The sequence below is a fragment of the Entelurus aequoreus genome, linkage group LG09, assembly GCF_033978785.1.
Source record: "Entelurus aequoreus isolate RoL-2023_Sb linkage group LG09, RoL_Eaeq_v1.1, whole genome shotgun sequence".
NCBI lineage: Eukaryota > Metazoa > Chordata > Actinopteri > Syngnathiformes > Syngnathidae > Entelurus > Entelurus aequoreus.
In genome coordinates this window covers 41,634,358-41,650,014 of record NC_084739.1, presented here as the reverse complement: position 1 = coordinate 41,650,014, position 15,657 = coordinate 41,634,358, and the positions used below count along the sequence as shown (strand labels likewise).

Genomic DNA, 15,657 nt, shown 5'->3' with positions numbered 1-15,657 from the left:
GTTGTCGTAATTTACACTTCATAATGCGCCACACTTTTTCAATGGGAGACAGGTCTGGACTACAGGCAGGCCAGTCAAGTACCCGCACTCTTTTACTATGAAACCACGCTGTTGTAACACGTGGCTTGGCATTGTCTTGCTGAAATTAGCAGGGGCGTCCATGAAAAAGACGTTGCTTGGATGGCAATATATGTTGCTCCAAAACCTGTATGTACCTTTCAGCATTAATGGTGCCTTCACCGATGTATAAGTTACCGATGCCTTGGGCACTAATAACCCCCATACCATCACAGATGCTAGCTTTTGAACTTTGCGCCTATTACAGTCCGGATGGTTCTTTTCCTCTTTGGTCCAGAGGACACAACGTCCACAGTTTCCAAAAACAATTTGAAATGTGGACTTGTCAGACCACAGAACACTTTTCCACTTTGCATCAGTCCATTTTAGATAAGCTCGGGCCCAGCAAAGCCGGCGGCATTTCTGGGTGGTGTTAATAAATTGCTTTCACTTTGCATAGTAGAGTTTTAACTTGCACTTACAGATGTAGCGACCAACTGTAGTTACTGATAGTGGTTTTCTGAAGTGTTCCTGAGCCCATGTGGTGATGTATTTTACACACTGATGTCGCTTTTTGATGCAGTACCGCCTGAGGGATCAAAGGTCTGTAATATCATCGCTTAAGTACAGTGATTTCTCCAGATTCTCTGAACCTTTTGATGATATTACGGACTGTAGATGGTGAAATCCCTAAATTCCTTACAACAGCCCGTTGAGAAATGTTGTTCTTAAACTGTTCGACAATTTGCTCACGTATTTGTTCACAAAGTGGTGACCCTCGCCCAATCCTTGTTTGTGAGCATTTTATGGAAGTTAGTTTCATGCCGAATCATGGCACCCACCTGTTCCCAATTAGCCTGTTCACCTGTGGAATGTTCCAACTAAGGGTTTGATGAGCATTCCTCAACTTTCGCAGTCTTTTTACCTTGTGCCAGCTTTTTTAAAACGTGTTGCGGCATCAAATTCCAAATTAGCTAATATTTGCAAAAAATTAAAGTTTACCAGTTCGAACGTTAAGTATCTTGTCTTTGCAGTGTATTCAATTAAACATAGGTTGAAAAGGATTAGCAAATCATTGTATTCTATTTTTTGCACAACGTGCCAACTTCACTGGTTTTGGGTTTTGTATACGGAGACAACCATTAACATGAGAGCAATTTAGAGTCTCTAATTAATCTAAAATTTTTGGGACATGTGAGAAATAACTGGAGAAAACTTACACAAACGATCAAAACTGAGATTCTATAACCACCTGACTGCAAATCAGACATGCTAACCACCTGTCTCACAGTGCTGCCTACAAATTAAATTGTCCAACTGAAAGTTGTAGATGGATTGGGCAATGTGATTGTACTTTTGTTGTTCATAACCCTGTACTTAAAAAACAAATGGCACAATAATGATTTCCCTAAAAAACCCTGGCTTGAATCGAAATTCAATTCAACAGTCTGAAATGGTAAAACTGGTTGGCACCGAATTCTGCAAACCTGCTGCATAAGCATAGCGGCTTTATCCTCGTTGCGAGAGGGCGATTGATAGAGGTTCCCTCTGAGCTGTAAGAGATGGAAAGCTGACGATAATCTTTCTTTTTGTGTGCCGTTATCTAGCAGCATGGCTTTTTGTAGGTGAGTGATTGAGGCCTCCAGGAGTCCGTCCTCCTCTTCCATCACTGCAAGCTCTGCGTGGACCAGACATCGGACTGGGAACAGCATACTGGAAAAATTTAACACAACTCTTAAGATTCTAAACCAATACGATATGTATATGTTCTGGACTTCGAAATAGACAAAAGACAGATAGTTTTGTATATGTGTGTCAAAATAAAAAAGATTTTTGAAAAAATTGTGATTCTTATTTGTAACGATTCTTATTCGATTAAGAAATTCATGAAATATATTTTTTTTAAACACCCAAAAAACCACATATATACTGTATATATATATATATATATATATATATATATATATATATATATATATATATATATATATATATATATATATATATATATATATACTTTATATATATATATATATTTTTTTTTTAATGTATTTTTTTTTTTTAATCGATCTTGTACAGGCATTCGCGCAAACCATATTGTTGATGTAGATGCCCGTATCTGCTGTACGGATCTAGTTTTCTTTTAAGTACTATAGAAATTTATCAGAGCTTATTATATACTTTATGGAGAATGTAGTTCATCATTGAGCTGGCACCCAATGTTATTAAAAAGTATTGATTTTAACCGACAATTGTTTTGAATCAAATCGTTACCCCCAAGAATTTAATTGAATCCTGTGGTGCCCAAAGATTCACAGCCCTAGTTTTATTTAAATACAATTAGACATAATTAACACATTAATTCAATTGAATACCATTGCATGTCTTCCAGTGCTTGGGCCACCCTGGACAGAGGTGTCTTCACGTGTCTGCGTAGATTGTGCTGCAACAGTGGGAGACAGAAGCTCCACTGGGTTGCACACACTGCCTGCACGGCCTGCGGGTCCCCTTCTCGTACAGCAGCCTGTAGACAGTGATTCAGCTTCCCTATCTCCTTTAGACGGGCCTACGAGGGGAAAAAAATCTTCTGAAGCAATTAGAAACATCATCTCTTTCAATAATGACATGTAATTAATAACATTTTAGTACTGTATGAGAGTTTATATAAGTTTTAGCATTTTCTATAAGTAAAACACTACCTCAAGTAAAATATGTCCTAAAAAAAAATGTACGGGAAACTATTCATTGTGAAGTGCTCATCGAATTACTAAAGTGACTGCTTGTTTAACACGTTCTCAGATGTGTCTGATGATTGAGCACCTCAACACTGGATTTGGAATAGTCATTCATCTTTGTCTCTTTCTTCTGGAGGTTTATTTCACAGTTGACACACTCCATTATTATCTGTTCACCGATACTCTGAAAGGAAAGAAAAAATCTAAAGTCAAAAGAGTTGGTTGGGATAACAAAAATATGTGTTAAACCACAGTAGATCTTTATACAACAGATATGGCATCGCTGTACCTACAGTAACTAGGAATCAATCATATGCCAAACAAAAAGACTGATTCAGATAAAATAAACAGCTGTGTTTAATCTTACACCTGCTTGATGTTTTTAGGACAGTCTCCAACACTTACCGTCTCCCCTGTTGACTTAATTTGTTTTAAGCATTTGATTGCCACTTTTTCATTCTTTACTTGCAAGGCCAGCAAAGACAGCTCCATGAGTAAAGAAACTCTGCAAATCGAAAATAAAACATAATATATCTAATTCAAATCACGTCAGATTAATTTAAACTGTGTGTAATCAGTAACTAGATCCTGGTGTATCCATGTGTCCATGGCACAGAGTAATTTCCTAAGTGGACAAAACAGGAAAATAGGCTTGTGGGATAGCTGCAAACCTGCTAGATGGTTCAAGGGGTGTCCGAAGAGATGCTTTTGTGGAATCCCCCAGTAGACTAAAAATCTCCTCAAGCTCGTTCAAATCTTTTTTTACAACTTCATCCTCTTTTATTTCCCCTAGCCCCCTATAATCAATGGGAGACATCTCAGAGTAAACATATGTATACATACATGAACCTCTGAAGTATGTTAAAGTTATTACATGCAATCCTATATAATGTACTCAAAGTAAAGCAATGGGGTTCTTATGGTGTAAATCAGAGTCATTGGTAGTTATGTTTGCAGTTGCTATTAAGAGCCTTAAAAAGTTAACAGGGCCGCCTCTCCTGATAAAAAGATCATGCGCTATGCAGTGTACCCAACAATCTGTCAATTAATTAATGACAGGGTGCTTCATGATAATTTTTTATGTAAACATAACTTCCTGCTCTGTCACTGAAAATAATATACCGTAATGGCACATTTCCCCTAATATTCACGTTGTTACCTGTGGCGCGCAGCGTGAGTGCTGGGCTGATAAACAGACAAACTGGGATTGAATCCTGACTGGGGATGTGTCTAGAGGAAATGCCAATTTATGTTTTAATTAGTGGTGTCAAAAATAATGAGTTAAATTGTGAATAATCACAAAAAAGTATTGCATTAATCATGTACTGTATACGCGCAGATTAGTCACATAATTTATTTTTACCGCACGTTATTTTACCTTAACCGTGGATGATAACCAGAAAGGCTGAGGGTTGTTAACGGTCAGTGATCAGGTCAATGCATATAACAGTGCAAAGATGAGTGAGGAGACTCCAACTGGTGTGCTCACTGGCAAATTTCACTTCAAAATAAACCCTGGCGGTACTTTATATAAAACTGCTATTCTTGTATGACATTCTGACAATACAATTGCATTTGTGTCCAAATATTGGGCTCTTTTTTTTAATTATGCAAGCCAGTCATAACCTGTGATTAATCTTAATCAAAATTCAAATCAATTCAAAAAAAAAATCTGCTTAGAGCCCTAATTAATCAAAGTTAACAGGTTATATGCAAGCAGGAGGGGCTTTCAAATTTTAAGAAATACAAACGGATAGATGACTGGTAACAATTGACAATGCTTCTCTATGTTGCGTTTTAGAAGTATAAAAATACGTATTCAATCAAAGAAACACAACCTAAATTGAAGCCACAATAATAATATTGTGATATGATCGTTCAAATGTGGCAATTAAAGGCCACAAACAGTTTACGCTCCCAAATAAATCTAGAAAAGAAAAAACTCTTTACTTAAACAAAGTAACTACAACCTACACCATCAACGTTCCTTACCTTTTAAATTGTAGTATTTTGTAAATGACTGTTAATGTAGTCGACTGCCGGATCTTTTTGAGCAGAACTTCCTTTTTTGACAGGTTATGCCACACCTAATGCAAAAGGGCTGAGGTTAGAATTGATACAGGCTTCTATGTGAACTGTAATTTAAATTAGTTGGCATTGTAAGAAGTTGATGCATTGATGCCTGAGTAGTATAGAAAAAGTACAGTACAGCAGGGAAAGTCATCATGCCAGAGATTTACATCTGGTTTCCAGAATAAAATTATATAATTCATGGAGTCTTGGGCTATTCATGTAAAAATATATAACACATTTATTGTAAAAATATATACATACATGCATTACACATAAATGCGACCCCAAGAGGGACATGCAGTAGAAAATGGATGGATGGATGGGCATTACACATAACATCCATCCATTTTCTATAACGGTTGTTCTCATTAGGGTCAAAAGTAAGCAAGAGCCTATCCCAGCTGGTATACCCTTGACTGCCAGTTGTAGGGCACATACTGCATAGACAAACAAGCATTGTCACTTATATTTATATTTATGGAAATTTAAAGCAGACACAGGGAGAACATGAAAATTGCACACACAGATTCCCAAATACAGATTAAAACCCTCGATTTCCTGACTGTGTTGTCAACATGCTCACTCCTAGGCACTGGCCTATTTATAACATATACTGGACAGTATACTGTATATAAAATATTAAGGAGATTGGCACGGTTGGCACTAAATCTATTTCAGTTGGGTAATTTTTATAGTGAACATCTGAGACCGCCCAGCATTAGCGCAGATTTTCTTCAATTTCACTTGCCATGCTTTCCAGCGCATAGCGTACAGTGGGCGCAGACAGTAGCAATGGAAAGTTGTGTGGGTTCATGCATACCCTTACTACTGTGCATGCTACAATTAATAATGTAGGGAAACCTGTTACAGTATATATATTCTAACCGAAAGGAATCTTTTACATTAGTTGGAGGATTTGTGCAGTTTGTCATTTATTATAAATGTTTTACATCCTACACCACCTATCAAACGTTTAATTTGGCGCTTAATTAGGTTATGATATTTGTGTGAAGATGTCCAAATCAATTTACTCTATATAGTGTTATCTTTTTTGACATTCTGATTACTTAGATTGCAACATAGCCAAGTGAAATCTACAATACTAGAATACTTAAAACATGTTTCCATGTTGTACGCATGTGCACAAGGGGTTGCACAACTTGTAGGACGACCAGGCCTTTTTTCCCCAGCAATTTTACATTTGTGTCATTATGAGCTTCGTATTTAGCCTAACTTAGGAAATGTTACAAAGTACGTGCATTCAGATTGATGGGTGGCCAAATATATTTTTTTATCAATCAATGTGCAGAAAAAGGGATGTGTTACTTTTAAGCCCAGTTTTGTGCTTTATAGAGCTGTATTATTTAATACATTGATTAGATTTAGATAGCGCCTTTCTAGACACTCATAGCGCTCTAAAGTGAGGGCACATTATCCATTCAGTGGTAGATGGCTAAACACTTGTAGCCGCAGCTGCCCTGGGGTAGACGGATGAACATGTGGCTGCCAAATCACGCCAATGGCCTCTCTAACCACCACCAAACATTTATACACCAGTGTGGGCTGCACCGGCGACAAGGTGGGTGAAGTGTCTTGCCCAAGGACAAAACAGCAGTGACTTATGACAGAAGAAGCGAAACCCTCTGATTACTGGATGACCTACTCTACCTCTTGATCCAAGTCAATATAAACTGCGCTAGAGAATATATGCATCTGTAAATACCTAGTGTGTGAATGTGTTGGCCCTGCGATGAGGTGGCGACTTGTCCAGGGTGTACCCCGCCTACTGCCCGAATGCAGCTGAGATAGGCTCCAGCAACCCCCACGACCTCCAAAGGGACACGCGGTATACAATGGATGGATGGATGGAATACCGAATTAATACTGACAGAAGCTAAAATATACAACATTAATTGGTTGTTTGACAAATGTAGTTGATGACCCGCGCTGTATAGTTTGATACAACAGATCAAGTTGGGGTAAATCCAGCATTTTAATGATAAAGATAGGGATAAAGAAAATGGCATACTATTCTCCTGGAATATTTTTTGTAATTTTGTATATTTCCATAGCTGGTGATGCTTACATTTTCAGACTGAATTACTTGGACATTTGTGATAGCAGAAAATATTATTTATTATCTACTGCATATTTTGATCAGGGTTACAGTTGAACTGATGCCTATCTCAGCTGAAATCAGGTGGCAGACGGGGTACACAATACCAGGGTCAATAACAGGGCACACATATACAAACAACCATTCACAACCACATTCACACTTATGGACAATGATTTCAAGTCTCCAATCAACAACTCAGAAGGAATGTCTTTGGAATGTGGGAGAAATCCAGACTTTCCAAAAAATGCCAACCCTACACAGCGAAGTGTGAGTCGGAGTCTAACACAGAACCTCCTGGCTGTAAAGCTGACATGCTAAAACCACAAAATCACTGTGTAGCCTTTCAGAGAGTATGTATTTTAACCTACAGCATATCAATCAACTGTTAAACATATTTAGTTTTTGAATATTTTTACATCCATAATTAAAACATTTTGTAGAGTCATAAAATAATTTACCTGTAAACGAAAAAGTTTGTAATAAAGATTTGGACAGTGTTTTTTGATAAATTCTTCTGAAACTCTTGCATAGCTTCCAGCATCGTCCATTTTCCCAGAGTCCAAAAGACAGTCAAGAAGGTGCCTGAAAAAGAGCATTAAGAGATTTAACAATTGTTTTTGTTTCTTTTTCAAAATGTGTTGACTAGCTGCATTTGTAATACTTTACATTAAACAAACAATTGCTTTGTGTCTATTGTCAGTGTTGTAATTACGCATACAGTACGTGCATGTTTTCAGTATTAAACCACAGCCTATCATTCAATGAGAGAGCGTAACTGTTGACTGACATATCATAACAGAACAATTAGTTCCAAAAATAGACCCTGTCGCTTTGTGAACCCAATTAAAATTGTGACTTGTTGCATCATTCACATCACACTGCAGACGAATTGTACAATATTTGTGGTGGTCAAAAACAAAATTAGCATGTGAACCTTTTCATGTACATAAGACAGCTTACATCAGCACACTTTCTCTCTCCATTAGATGAGAATAAGCAAGCCAATTAATCGAGGAGCCAGAAAGCTGTTGCAGCACATGAAATGCTGCTTAATTAGCTCTGTACACCAACCATCCCCATGAATGCAAGATGAGCACAAGAGTGCAGTGAAGGGTCACTTGCATCATGAGTTCTGCCCTCCAGCCGTGGTCTTTGTCAGCCACCGCTTCCAGACTTTTGACCACCTGCTTGAGAGAGGAAATCAGGTGGCGGCACCGCCCTGGTTGCAGGAGAGGACGTACCATCTGGAGATATAGTACTGAGGCGTTGAACACAATGTAATGAGTTCTGCCGAAAACAAGTAGAACAAAGAAACAGACACTTATTGTGATTTACATGTAAGTGATGTATTATCTCGGAACAACACAACTCAATTCAAACCTATTTGTTAACACTGAACGCAAAGGTCTGATTAAATGCAAAACAGTGGGATTTAAACTGTTATCTAATAAGCCACAGAAGAAAACTCTGTCAAACCAGATCAATGTTAAATATGTAAAATAGATGTTTTAAACCTAGATGTACACTGTGAGTGCTGCTAATTTATCCACTAGAGAGTATATTTGTATCATCTAAACTGGGCATATTTTTGTAAATATTCTCTTCGGTGTTGCGGATTGCACATTTGATCCTGTTATTTAAACTTTATACATTCGTTAGTAAAGAGCGGCAGTGCTGATGTCCAAACAAATACAGTACTGTATCTTAACGAGGCACCAGGAAATGTATCTATGTATATATTCATGATCTCTTTAATCCAACAACAAAAGATGTTTGAATTTAAAAACAACATGGTACAGATGATTCCAATGTGAGGAAAAGGTCAAAGTGAAGTACATGTATATTACTTAAATTATGTATTCCTTGAAATAAAAAATTAATGGAACAGAAAATCTTAGTGTGTCACTGAACTGCACACACACGTATGACCTGCACTGTAAACATATTCAAGTCAGAATATTTTATGTTGATTACATGCACACAAGCATACTGTACACATGGCCTGTGAATTAAAACAATCTATATTTTAGAAGGGTTACATACCTTTTTTCTCGCTTTGCAATTTCAATTGCTTTAAGAAAACACTGCACATTCTCTTTAAAGTCTTCCTAAAATAGAAAGAATGGGGAAGTGAGAACGCTTCACCTGACACATACCGGATGTACAGTATAGATGGTAATTGGACAGACAATTGATTAAATTCCTTTGTTTGCTTCCAAAGAAATGACAACAAGTGGCAATAGAAATATAAAATAGAACACTGTTCAGTGTATCTTATGTGTGAAGTAACCTAAGCAACCATATCAAGAAGCAGTGCCTAATTTACTGTACTCACCATGCTCCCTGTGGCCGAGGGACTTACAAGCTGGCCTTGGCAGATGAAGGCCCGACACAGATATTGATCAGCCGGTGGGTTGCACTCAAAGAACTTCTGCAGACACGCCGCGCTTATCTCTAAACAACCCAGCTAAAATTTAAGACCAAACAAAAATCAACATAATTGGGAATGGATATACTAAAGAAGTTGCATTTTGTATACAAAAACATGAGGGTGCACGATAAATGTCAGACCTATAAGTACCGAATCAATCATTAATGACGTAAAACTAATAGCGACGATAAATGAGGCTAAATGCTTTAGGGTGAGAAAATAAAGCATTCTTTTCTCTTATTTATGTTGTAGGGATTCAACGGTCTATTGTTGAACTCACTGTAAACAAACATGGCGTCAATTGTGTGGGATTTCTTCACAGTTTCAAAGGAGGACAAGTTGCATGGTATTTGCATTAAATGTTCTTCAGACATTCCGCGAGGGCGGAAAAAAACATTGAACTTCAACACATCAAAGCCGATCGGTTACTTTAAGATCCAGCATCGCTTCAACCATGTTTTGAAAGCTTATAAATATGTCTGCGCTGCTACGCTGTAGTAGCTGCTCCAAAGCCAGCCACAAAGAAAGGTGTGCACAAACTAAAGTAAACTCTAAATTTAATAATACATACACATTAATTAGTATAGTATAAGTTAGTAAATCAGTACCGGTCTTGAAAAGTAGGACATTATCTGTATCGACTAAATATCATGTATCCATGAAAAAAACATTGTATTGGACACTTATTAGGAACCCAAGCACAATCTATTTAACAACATGTACCATTGCTGTGAAAGTTATTCATTTAAAGCATAGAAAACCGTTTTGGACATAATGCAGTGCAGTTCCAACTTCCACACCCCTGCTACAACAGCTTGCACTCCAGACTGTTGATCCAAATGATCTGAATTGTAGAAAACCCAAAACCAGTGAAGTTGGCATGTTGTGTAAATCGTAAATAAAAACAGAATACAATGATTTGCAAATGCTTTTCAACTTATATTCAATTGAATACACTGCAAAGACAAGATATTTCATGTTCGAACTAGAAACTTTTTTTTTTTTTTTTGCAAATAATCATTAACTTAGAATTTAATGGCAGCAACACATTGCAATCAAGTTGGCACAGGGGCATTTTTACCACTGTGATACATGGCCTTTCCTTTTAACAACACTCAGGAAATTTGAGAAGTGAGGAGACCAATTTTTGAAGATTTTCAGGTGGAATTATTTCCCATTCTTGCTTGATGTACAGCTTAAGTTGTTCAACAGTCCATGGTCTCCGCTGTTGTATTTTACACTTCATAATGCGCCACACATTTTCAATGGGACACAGGTCTGGACTACAGGCCAGTCTAGTACCCACACTCTTTTACTACAAAGCCACGCTGTTGTAACACGTGCAGAATGTGGCTTGGCATTGTCTTGGTGAAATAAGCAGGGACGTCCATGAAAAAGACTTTGCTTGGATGGCAATATATGTTGCTCCAAAACCTGTATGTACCTTTCAGCATTAATGGTGCCTTCACAGATATGTAAGTTACCGATGCCTTGGGCACTAATACACCCCCATACCATCACAGATAATGGCTTTTGAACTTTGCGCCTATAACAGTCCGGATGGTTTTCTTCCTATTTGGTCCGGAGGACACGACGTCCACAGTTTCTAAAAACAATTTGAAATGTAGACTCGTCAGACCACAGAACACTTTTCCACTTTGCATCAGTCTATCTTTGATGAGCTCAGGCCCAGCAAAGCCGGCGGTGTTTCTGGGTGTTGTTGATAAATTGCTTTCGCTTGGCATAGTAGAGTTTTAACTTGCACTTACAGATGTAGCAGCCAACTGTAGTTACTGATAGTGGTTTTCTGAAGTGTTCCTGTGGTGATATCCTTTACACACTGATGTCGGTTATTGATGCAGTACCGCCTGAGGGATCGAAGGTCACGGCCTTGCCGCTTACATGCAGTGATTTCTCCAGATTCTCTGGACCTTTTGATGATATTACGGACCGAAGATGGTGAAATCCCTAAATTCCTTGCAATAGCTCGTTGAGAAATGTTGTTCTTAAACTGTTCGAAAATTTTCTCACACATTTGTTCACAAAGTGGGGACCCTCGCCCCATCCTTGTTTGTGAATGACTGAACATTTAATGGAAGCTGCTTTTATACTCAATCATGGCACCCACCTGTTCCCAATTAGCCTGTTCACCTGTGGGATGTTCCAAATAAGTGTTTGATGAGCATTCCTCAACTTCCTCAATCTTTTTGCCACTTGTGCCAGCTTTTTTGAAACATGTTGCAGGCATCAAATTCCAAATGAGCTAATATTTCATAAAAATAACAACGTTTACCAGTTTGAACGTTAAGTATCTTGTCTTTGCAGTGTATTCAATTGAATACAGGTTGAAAAGGATTTGCAAATCATTGTATTCTGTTTTTATTTACGATTTACACAACTTGATTGGCAACACTAAATTGGCCCTAGTGTGTGAATGTGAGTGTGAATGTTGTCTGTCTTCCGCCTTCCGCCCGATTGTAGCTGAGATAGGCTCCAGCGCCCCCCGCGACCCCGAAGGGAATAAGCGGTAGAAAATGGATGGGTGGATGGACAACATGCCAACATCACTGGCTTTGGGTTTTGTATTTGTGTTTGCGAAGCATACGGTCAATAACATGAGGGAAAGCTGACGGAATCAGGATATTTGGTGAATAGATTCACAGTACAGTTTGTCGGAATGCGAAATTAAAATATTTTGCATTGGGTTTTAACAACGAGTCCAGTGGTCCTCTATGGTATGTGTACCATTAGTGGTAAAAGGGCTCTATCTAGTGGTACACCAAATAATCAATTGATTAAAGTACAGTGTTTTATTTTCCTACATTTAAATCCAGTGTTACTATTCAAACTGTATGTAATGTTACAATGGCTAAAATAATAAATATACTTGTTAAATGAAACATATGCCTTCTTTTCAATGAATACTTGGACATACTATGCTACTGTATTTTAAAGTTGGTCATTTTGGTGGTACTTGGAGAGCCAAGTTTGTTCTGAGGTGGTACTTGGTGAAAAAAAGTTGAGAACCACTGGACTAGTCCATTGTCTAATACATAAAGGCAAGTGTAACGTTACTTGAATAATGTTTTTTCTGATGAATAATGGCAAAAAACTAAAGTATATTACAGTACAACATATTGTACCTATGACTTTAACATAATTAGGAAGGAAAATATGCAGACGTCAGTGCTAATGCCTGGCGAGCCGCACTGAACATTGGGCTGACAGCTTAGGGCTGTTGGCTCATTGGCTGTCAATCATTGGATATGTGTGTATCAAGCTCCGAGAAGGGTACAGGGTCAGTCCACGTTCTACGCATAATAGTATATTTCCAAGGGTTGTCAATAATCGAAGTACTCTTTTAGCATAACACAATAAATCAATATAATTATATCATTGATTCTCCAATGAATAGGAGGCATGCATTTATGCACAATATTAATTTCCCATTAGTTAGATACATCGACCAAAGCATCATATATGTAACAACATTTTAGCATCTATACCAAGGATATTCAACTAGATTGTTTGCAGGCAACATTTCCAGAGAGCTAAGAACTGGGGCTTCGACTTCTCCCTTCTCTATTTTTCTTATTTTGTATATTCCAAAGAACCTCTACAGTAGACATTTGATGTTGTTCTATTTAGCTAAAAGAGTGCTCTGCTGTTTTTAAGGAACACAAAATGTGACTATCTCACAAGTTTTTTTAACTGAACTTGCGGGCCACCAGTTGAATAGCCCAAATGATGAAAAACAAAATACCAAATGTGGAACTTTGAGGAACACTGCTCATATAATTAAAGAAGGGGAATACTTGTCTATTGACTGCAAATCAAGTAAACAAGCGACAGCAGTAGCTTAGTTACATAAATCACATTATATAACTGTCAAAATGGAGAGAACTTAAAAAAGGATGTTCTAAGTTTGCTGGCAATGTTAAAAGGTCAACGCAATATCTGCCAATGTGTTTACAGTGAGAATTGTAGTGTTTTTAAGAATTTGCTTCAAATACGTTTGTCTCTCAAGTATTGAACGGAATTCGGCAACCCCATATTGTGCCATTCCCTTGGGATTTGGCACACGGGCTGCAAATTGAATATACCGGCTTTATACAATTCCCTGTAAACTTGCATTAAATATAACATGGTTAGAGTCATCCTCACCAGTAATGATTCTCTATTTTCAGGGCTTTAGATCAACAATGTCTATTTTGCAGTTATTGATCACATGATTTGTGGAGAGATCAAACTTCCAAATACCATTGCAATTAAAGTATTTTTTAACTTATACAGAGGCTGGCAAACTGTCAATTCTGTTAAACTCTCCTACCTGCAGAGCTTCTTCCCCACAGGATACATACAAATGTGGGTCAACGCTGAGTGCACCTTCTGGGCTTCCAGCTGCTGTCATCGCTTCCAATACATTAAAAGCTGACTGCAAAGCTCCACAATCTGATATACAAACACAACATTGCAATAAACATTGCAAAATGTATCTTCATTTTATCTAAGCCAGCTTGAACACAAACCGTGGTTCGCTTTGGCTTTGGCCAGGTATTTGATGACATCCAGGTCCATGTTAGATGCCTGAGTCTTTCTGCAGATTGCAGATCATTCACTATGCAACACAGGAAACATACATTTGTTTTCTCACTCTTAATATTTACTTTATTCGCCCCACAATAGGTGCCTTGAGTCACATTAACCAAAATAGTGAGAATTAGTCTATTATAGATGAAATGACGTTGGCATTGGAAAATGTTACTCGCTTTAATCATTATAATGGCTTGAAAGAAGAGTCGCTATCGTTGTTAAGCCATTTTTGTTTTGCCACCAGAGACCAATAATGAGCTATTTAAGACTTAAATGAGAGTAACTGTCAGGACTAAGTATAAGGATTTGCCGCATTAAAAGTTACCTTAAAAGCCTTCACCCTTAAAAAAAAAACGAAATTAGCATGTTGGTGTTTCTGAAGCCAAGCGCATTACAAGTTACTGTTAACCTGCAAAGGATGTTTAGTTATATCCAGACAGTAAAACGCGACAAACTTACCATACCTGGAAAGAGAAGAAAGTACTCCCCTCGAAGATAAAGGTTGCTGAATTGGTAATCGTCTCGTTTTGTTTGTCAACGTTACCTAGCAACATCGCCCCACCTCAACATCCGCACTACGGCAACTAAGAAGGGACAAACATACTGCAAAGTTCTCACGTCCATTCATAAGCCATGTCCACACGAACACAGAGAGTTTCAAAAACACATATTTGGGGTTAAACCAATCTCCATCCACACAAGTGTAGTTTCAAAAGTGTCTATGTATACACACAAACACAAACACTTGCTGTCATGCACATTTTGTCCAATCAGAAGCCTGAAAAAAGCAGCAATAGCTGACTTGGTGGCATGACACCTCCTGTTATGTTTATTTTGATCGACTTTGGACGTACAATGACATGTACATTATCTTTAAAACCAGCCTGCACATACACACAGAATCCTGGGAACAGTATTAAAGAGTGAATGCACATCTGTGCTGCTGAAAACCAACACTCATGTTCAGCAACATGGTGATGTATTACATGTGCAGTGAAGTGTACATTATTTCTAAAATCAGCATGCAATAACGAGCCAAAGAAACATTTTTGCATGTTTAAGAGAATTATAAAGCATTTAATCATGGATATAGTCCATCCATCCATTTTCTACTGCTTGTCCCTTTCGGGGTCGCGGGGGGTCGCTGGAGCCTATCTCAGCTGCATTCGGGCGGTAGGCGGGGTGCACCCTGGATAAGTCGCCACCTCATCGCAGATCATGGATATAGTGATATGGTAAATGTGTAACAAAGTGTATATTGTCTTTAACATCAGTACACACTACATGGAGGACGCTACATTATATATTTTTTTTAGTTGCTTGGTCGCTTTTTACGCGCGAGCATCTACAAAAATGGAAGCAAGACACGTAAGTTAACTTCATGATTTGTCATTAAACTAGGCTGACCATATTCTGAAATCCCAAAAACAGGACACATATGCGTGCCAAGGCATATATGCTTTGCTTTATAAATAATATATTTATTTTAATAAAGCATTTTTTCTCCTCTGTTGATAGCAGTGTTGGCGCTAGGTCCAGGGACCCCATCAAGTCCTAAAAATGGGGTCCCACAGTACATTTTTGGGGTCCCACTTTTTTGTAAGCGTTTTGAAAAAAAATTATAAACATATGCATTATTCTGATATGTC

The 15,657-nt window shown here is 37.9% G+C and overlaps 1 protein-coding gene across 10 annotated transcripts in view; it reads right to left on the bottom strand.

Annotated features, from left to right (window-relative positions):
* LOC133657441 (cilia- and flagella-associated protein 46) overlaps positions 1–14,557 on the bottom strand; it is a 105,326-nt gene extending 90,769 nt beyond the window's left edge. For 4 of the 10 annotated variants that reach the window (XM_062058771.1, XM_062058774.1, XM_062058775.1 and 1 more), the window contains exons 1-13: positions 14,468–14,557; positions 13,945–14,033; positions 13,746–13,867; positions 9,320–9,451; positions 9,028–9,092; positions 8,107–8,271; positions 7,443–7,566; positions 4,785–4,879; positions 3,464–3,589; positions 3,198–3,297; positions 2,878–2,976; positions 2,433–2,623; positions 1,545–1,770 (exon numbers count right to left, since the gene is read on the bottom strand). In XM_062058771.1, the coding sequence (XP_061914755.1) occupies positions 1,545–1,770; positions 2,433–2,623; positions 2,878–2,976; positions 3,198–3,297; positions 3,464–3,589; positions 4,785–4,879; positions 7,443–7,566; positions 8,107–8,271; positions 9,028–9,092; positions 9,320–9,451; positions 13,746–13,867; positions 13,945–13,993 (1,494 nt within the window). In that variant the 5' untranslated portion in view covers positions 13,994–14,033; positions 14,468–14,557. Of the gene's footprint in view, positions 1–1,544; positions 1,771–2,432; positions 2,624–2,877; positions 2,977–3,197; positions 3,298–3,463; positions 3,590–4,784; positions 4,880–7,442; positions 7,567–7,944; positions 8,038–8,106; positions 8,272–9,027; positions 9,093–9,319; positions 9,452–13,745; positions 13,869–13,944; positions 14,034–14,467 lie in introns of those variants that run through there. The other 6 variants (XM_062058773.1, XM_062058772.1, XM_062058776.1 and 3 more) reach the window with 6 other exon arrangements.
* Positions 14,558–15,657: the final 1,100 nt, after the last annotated feature.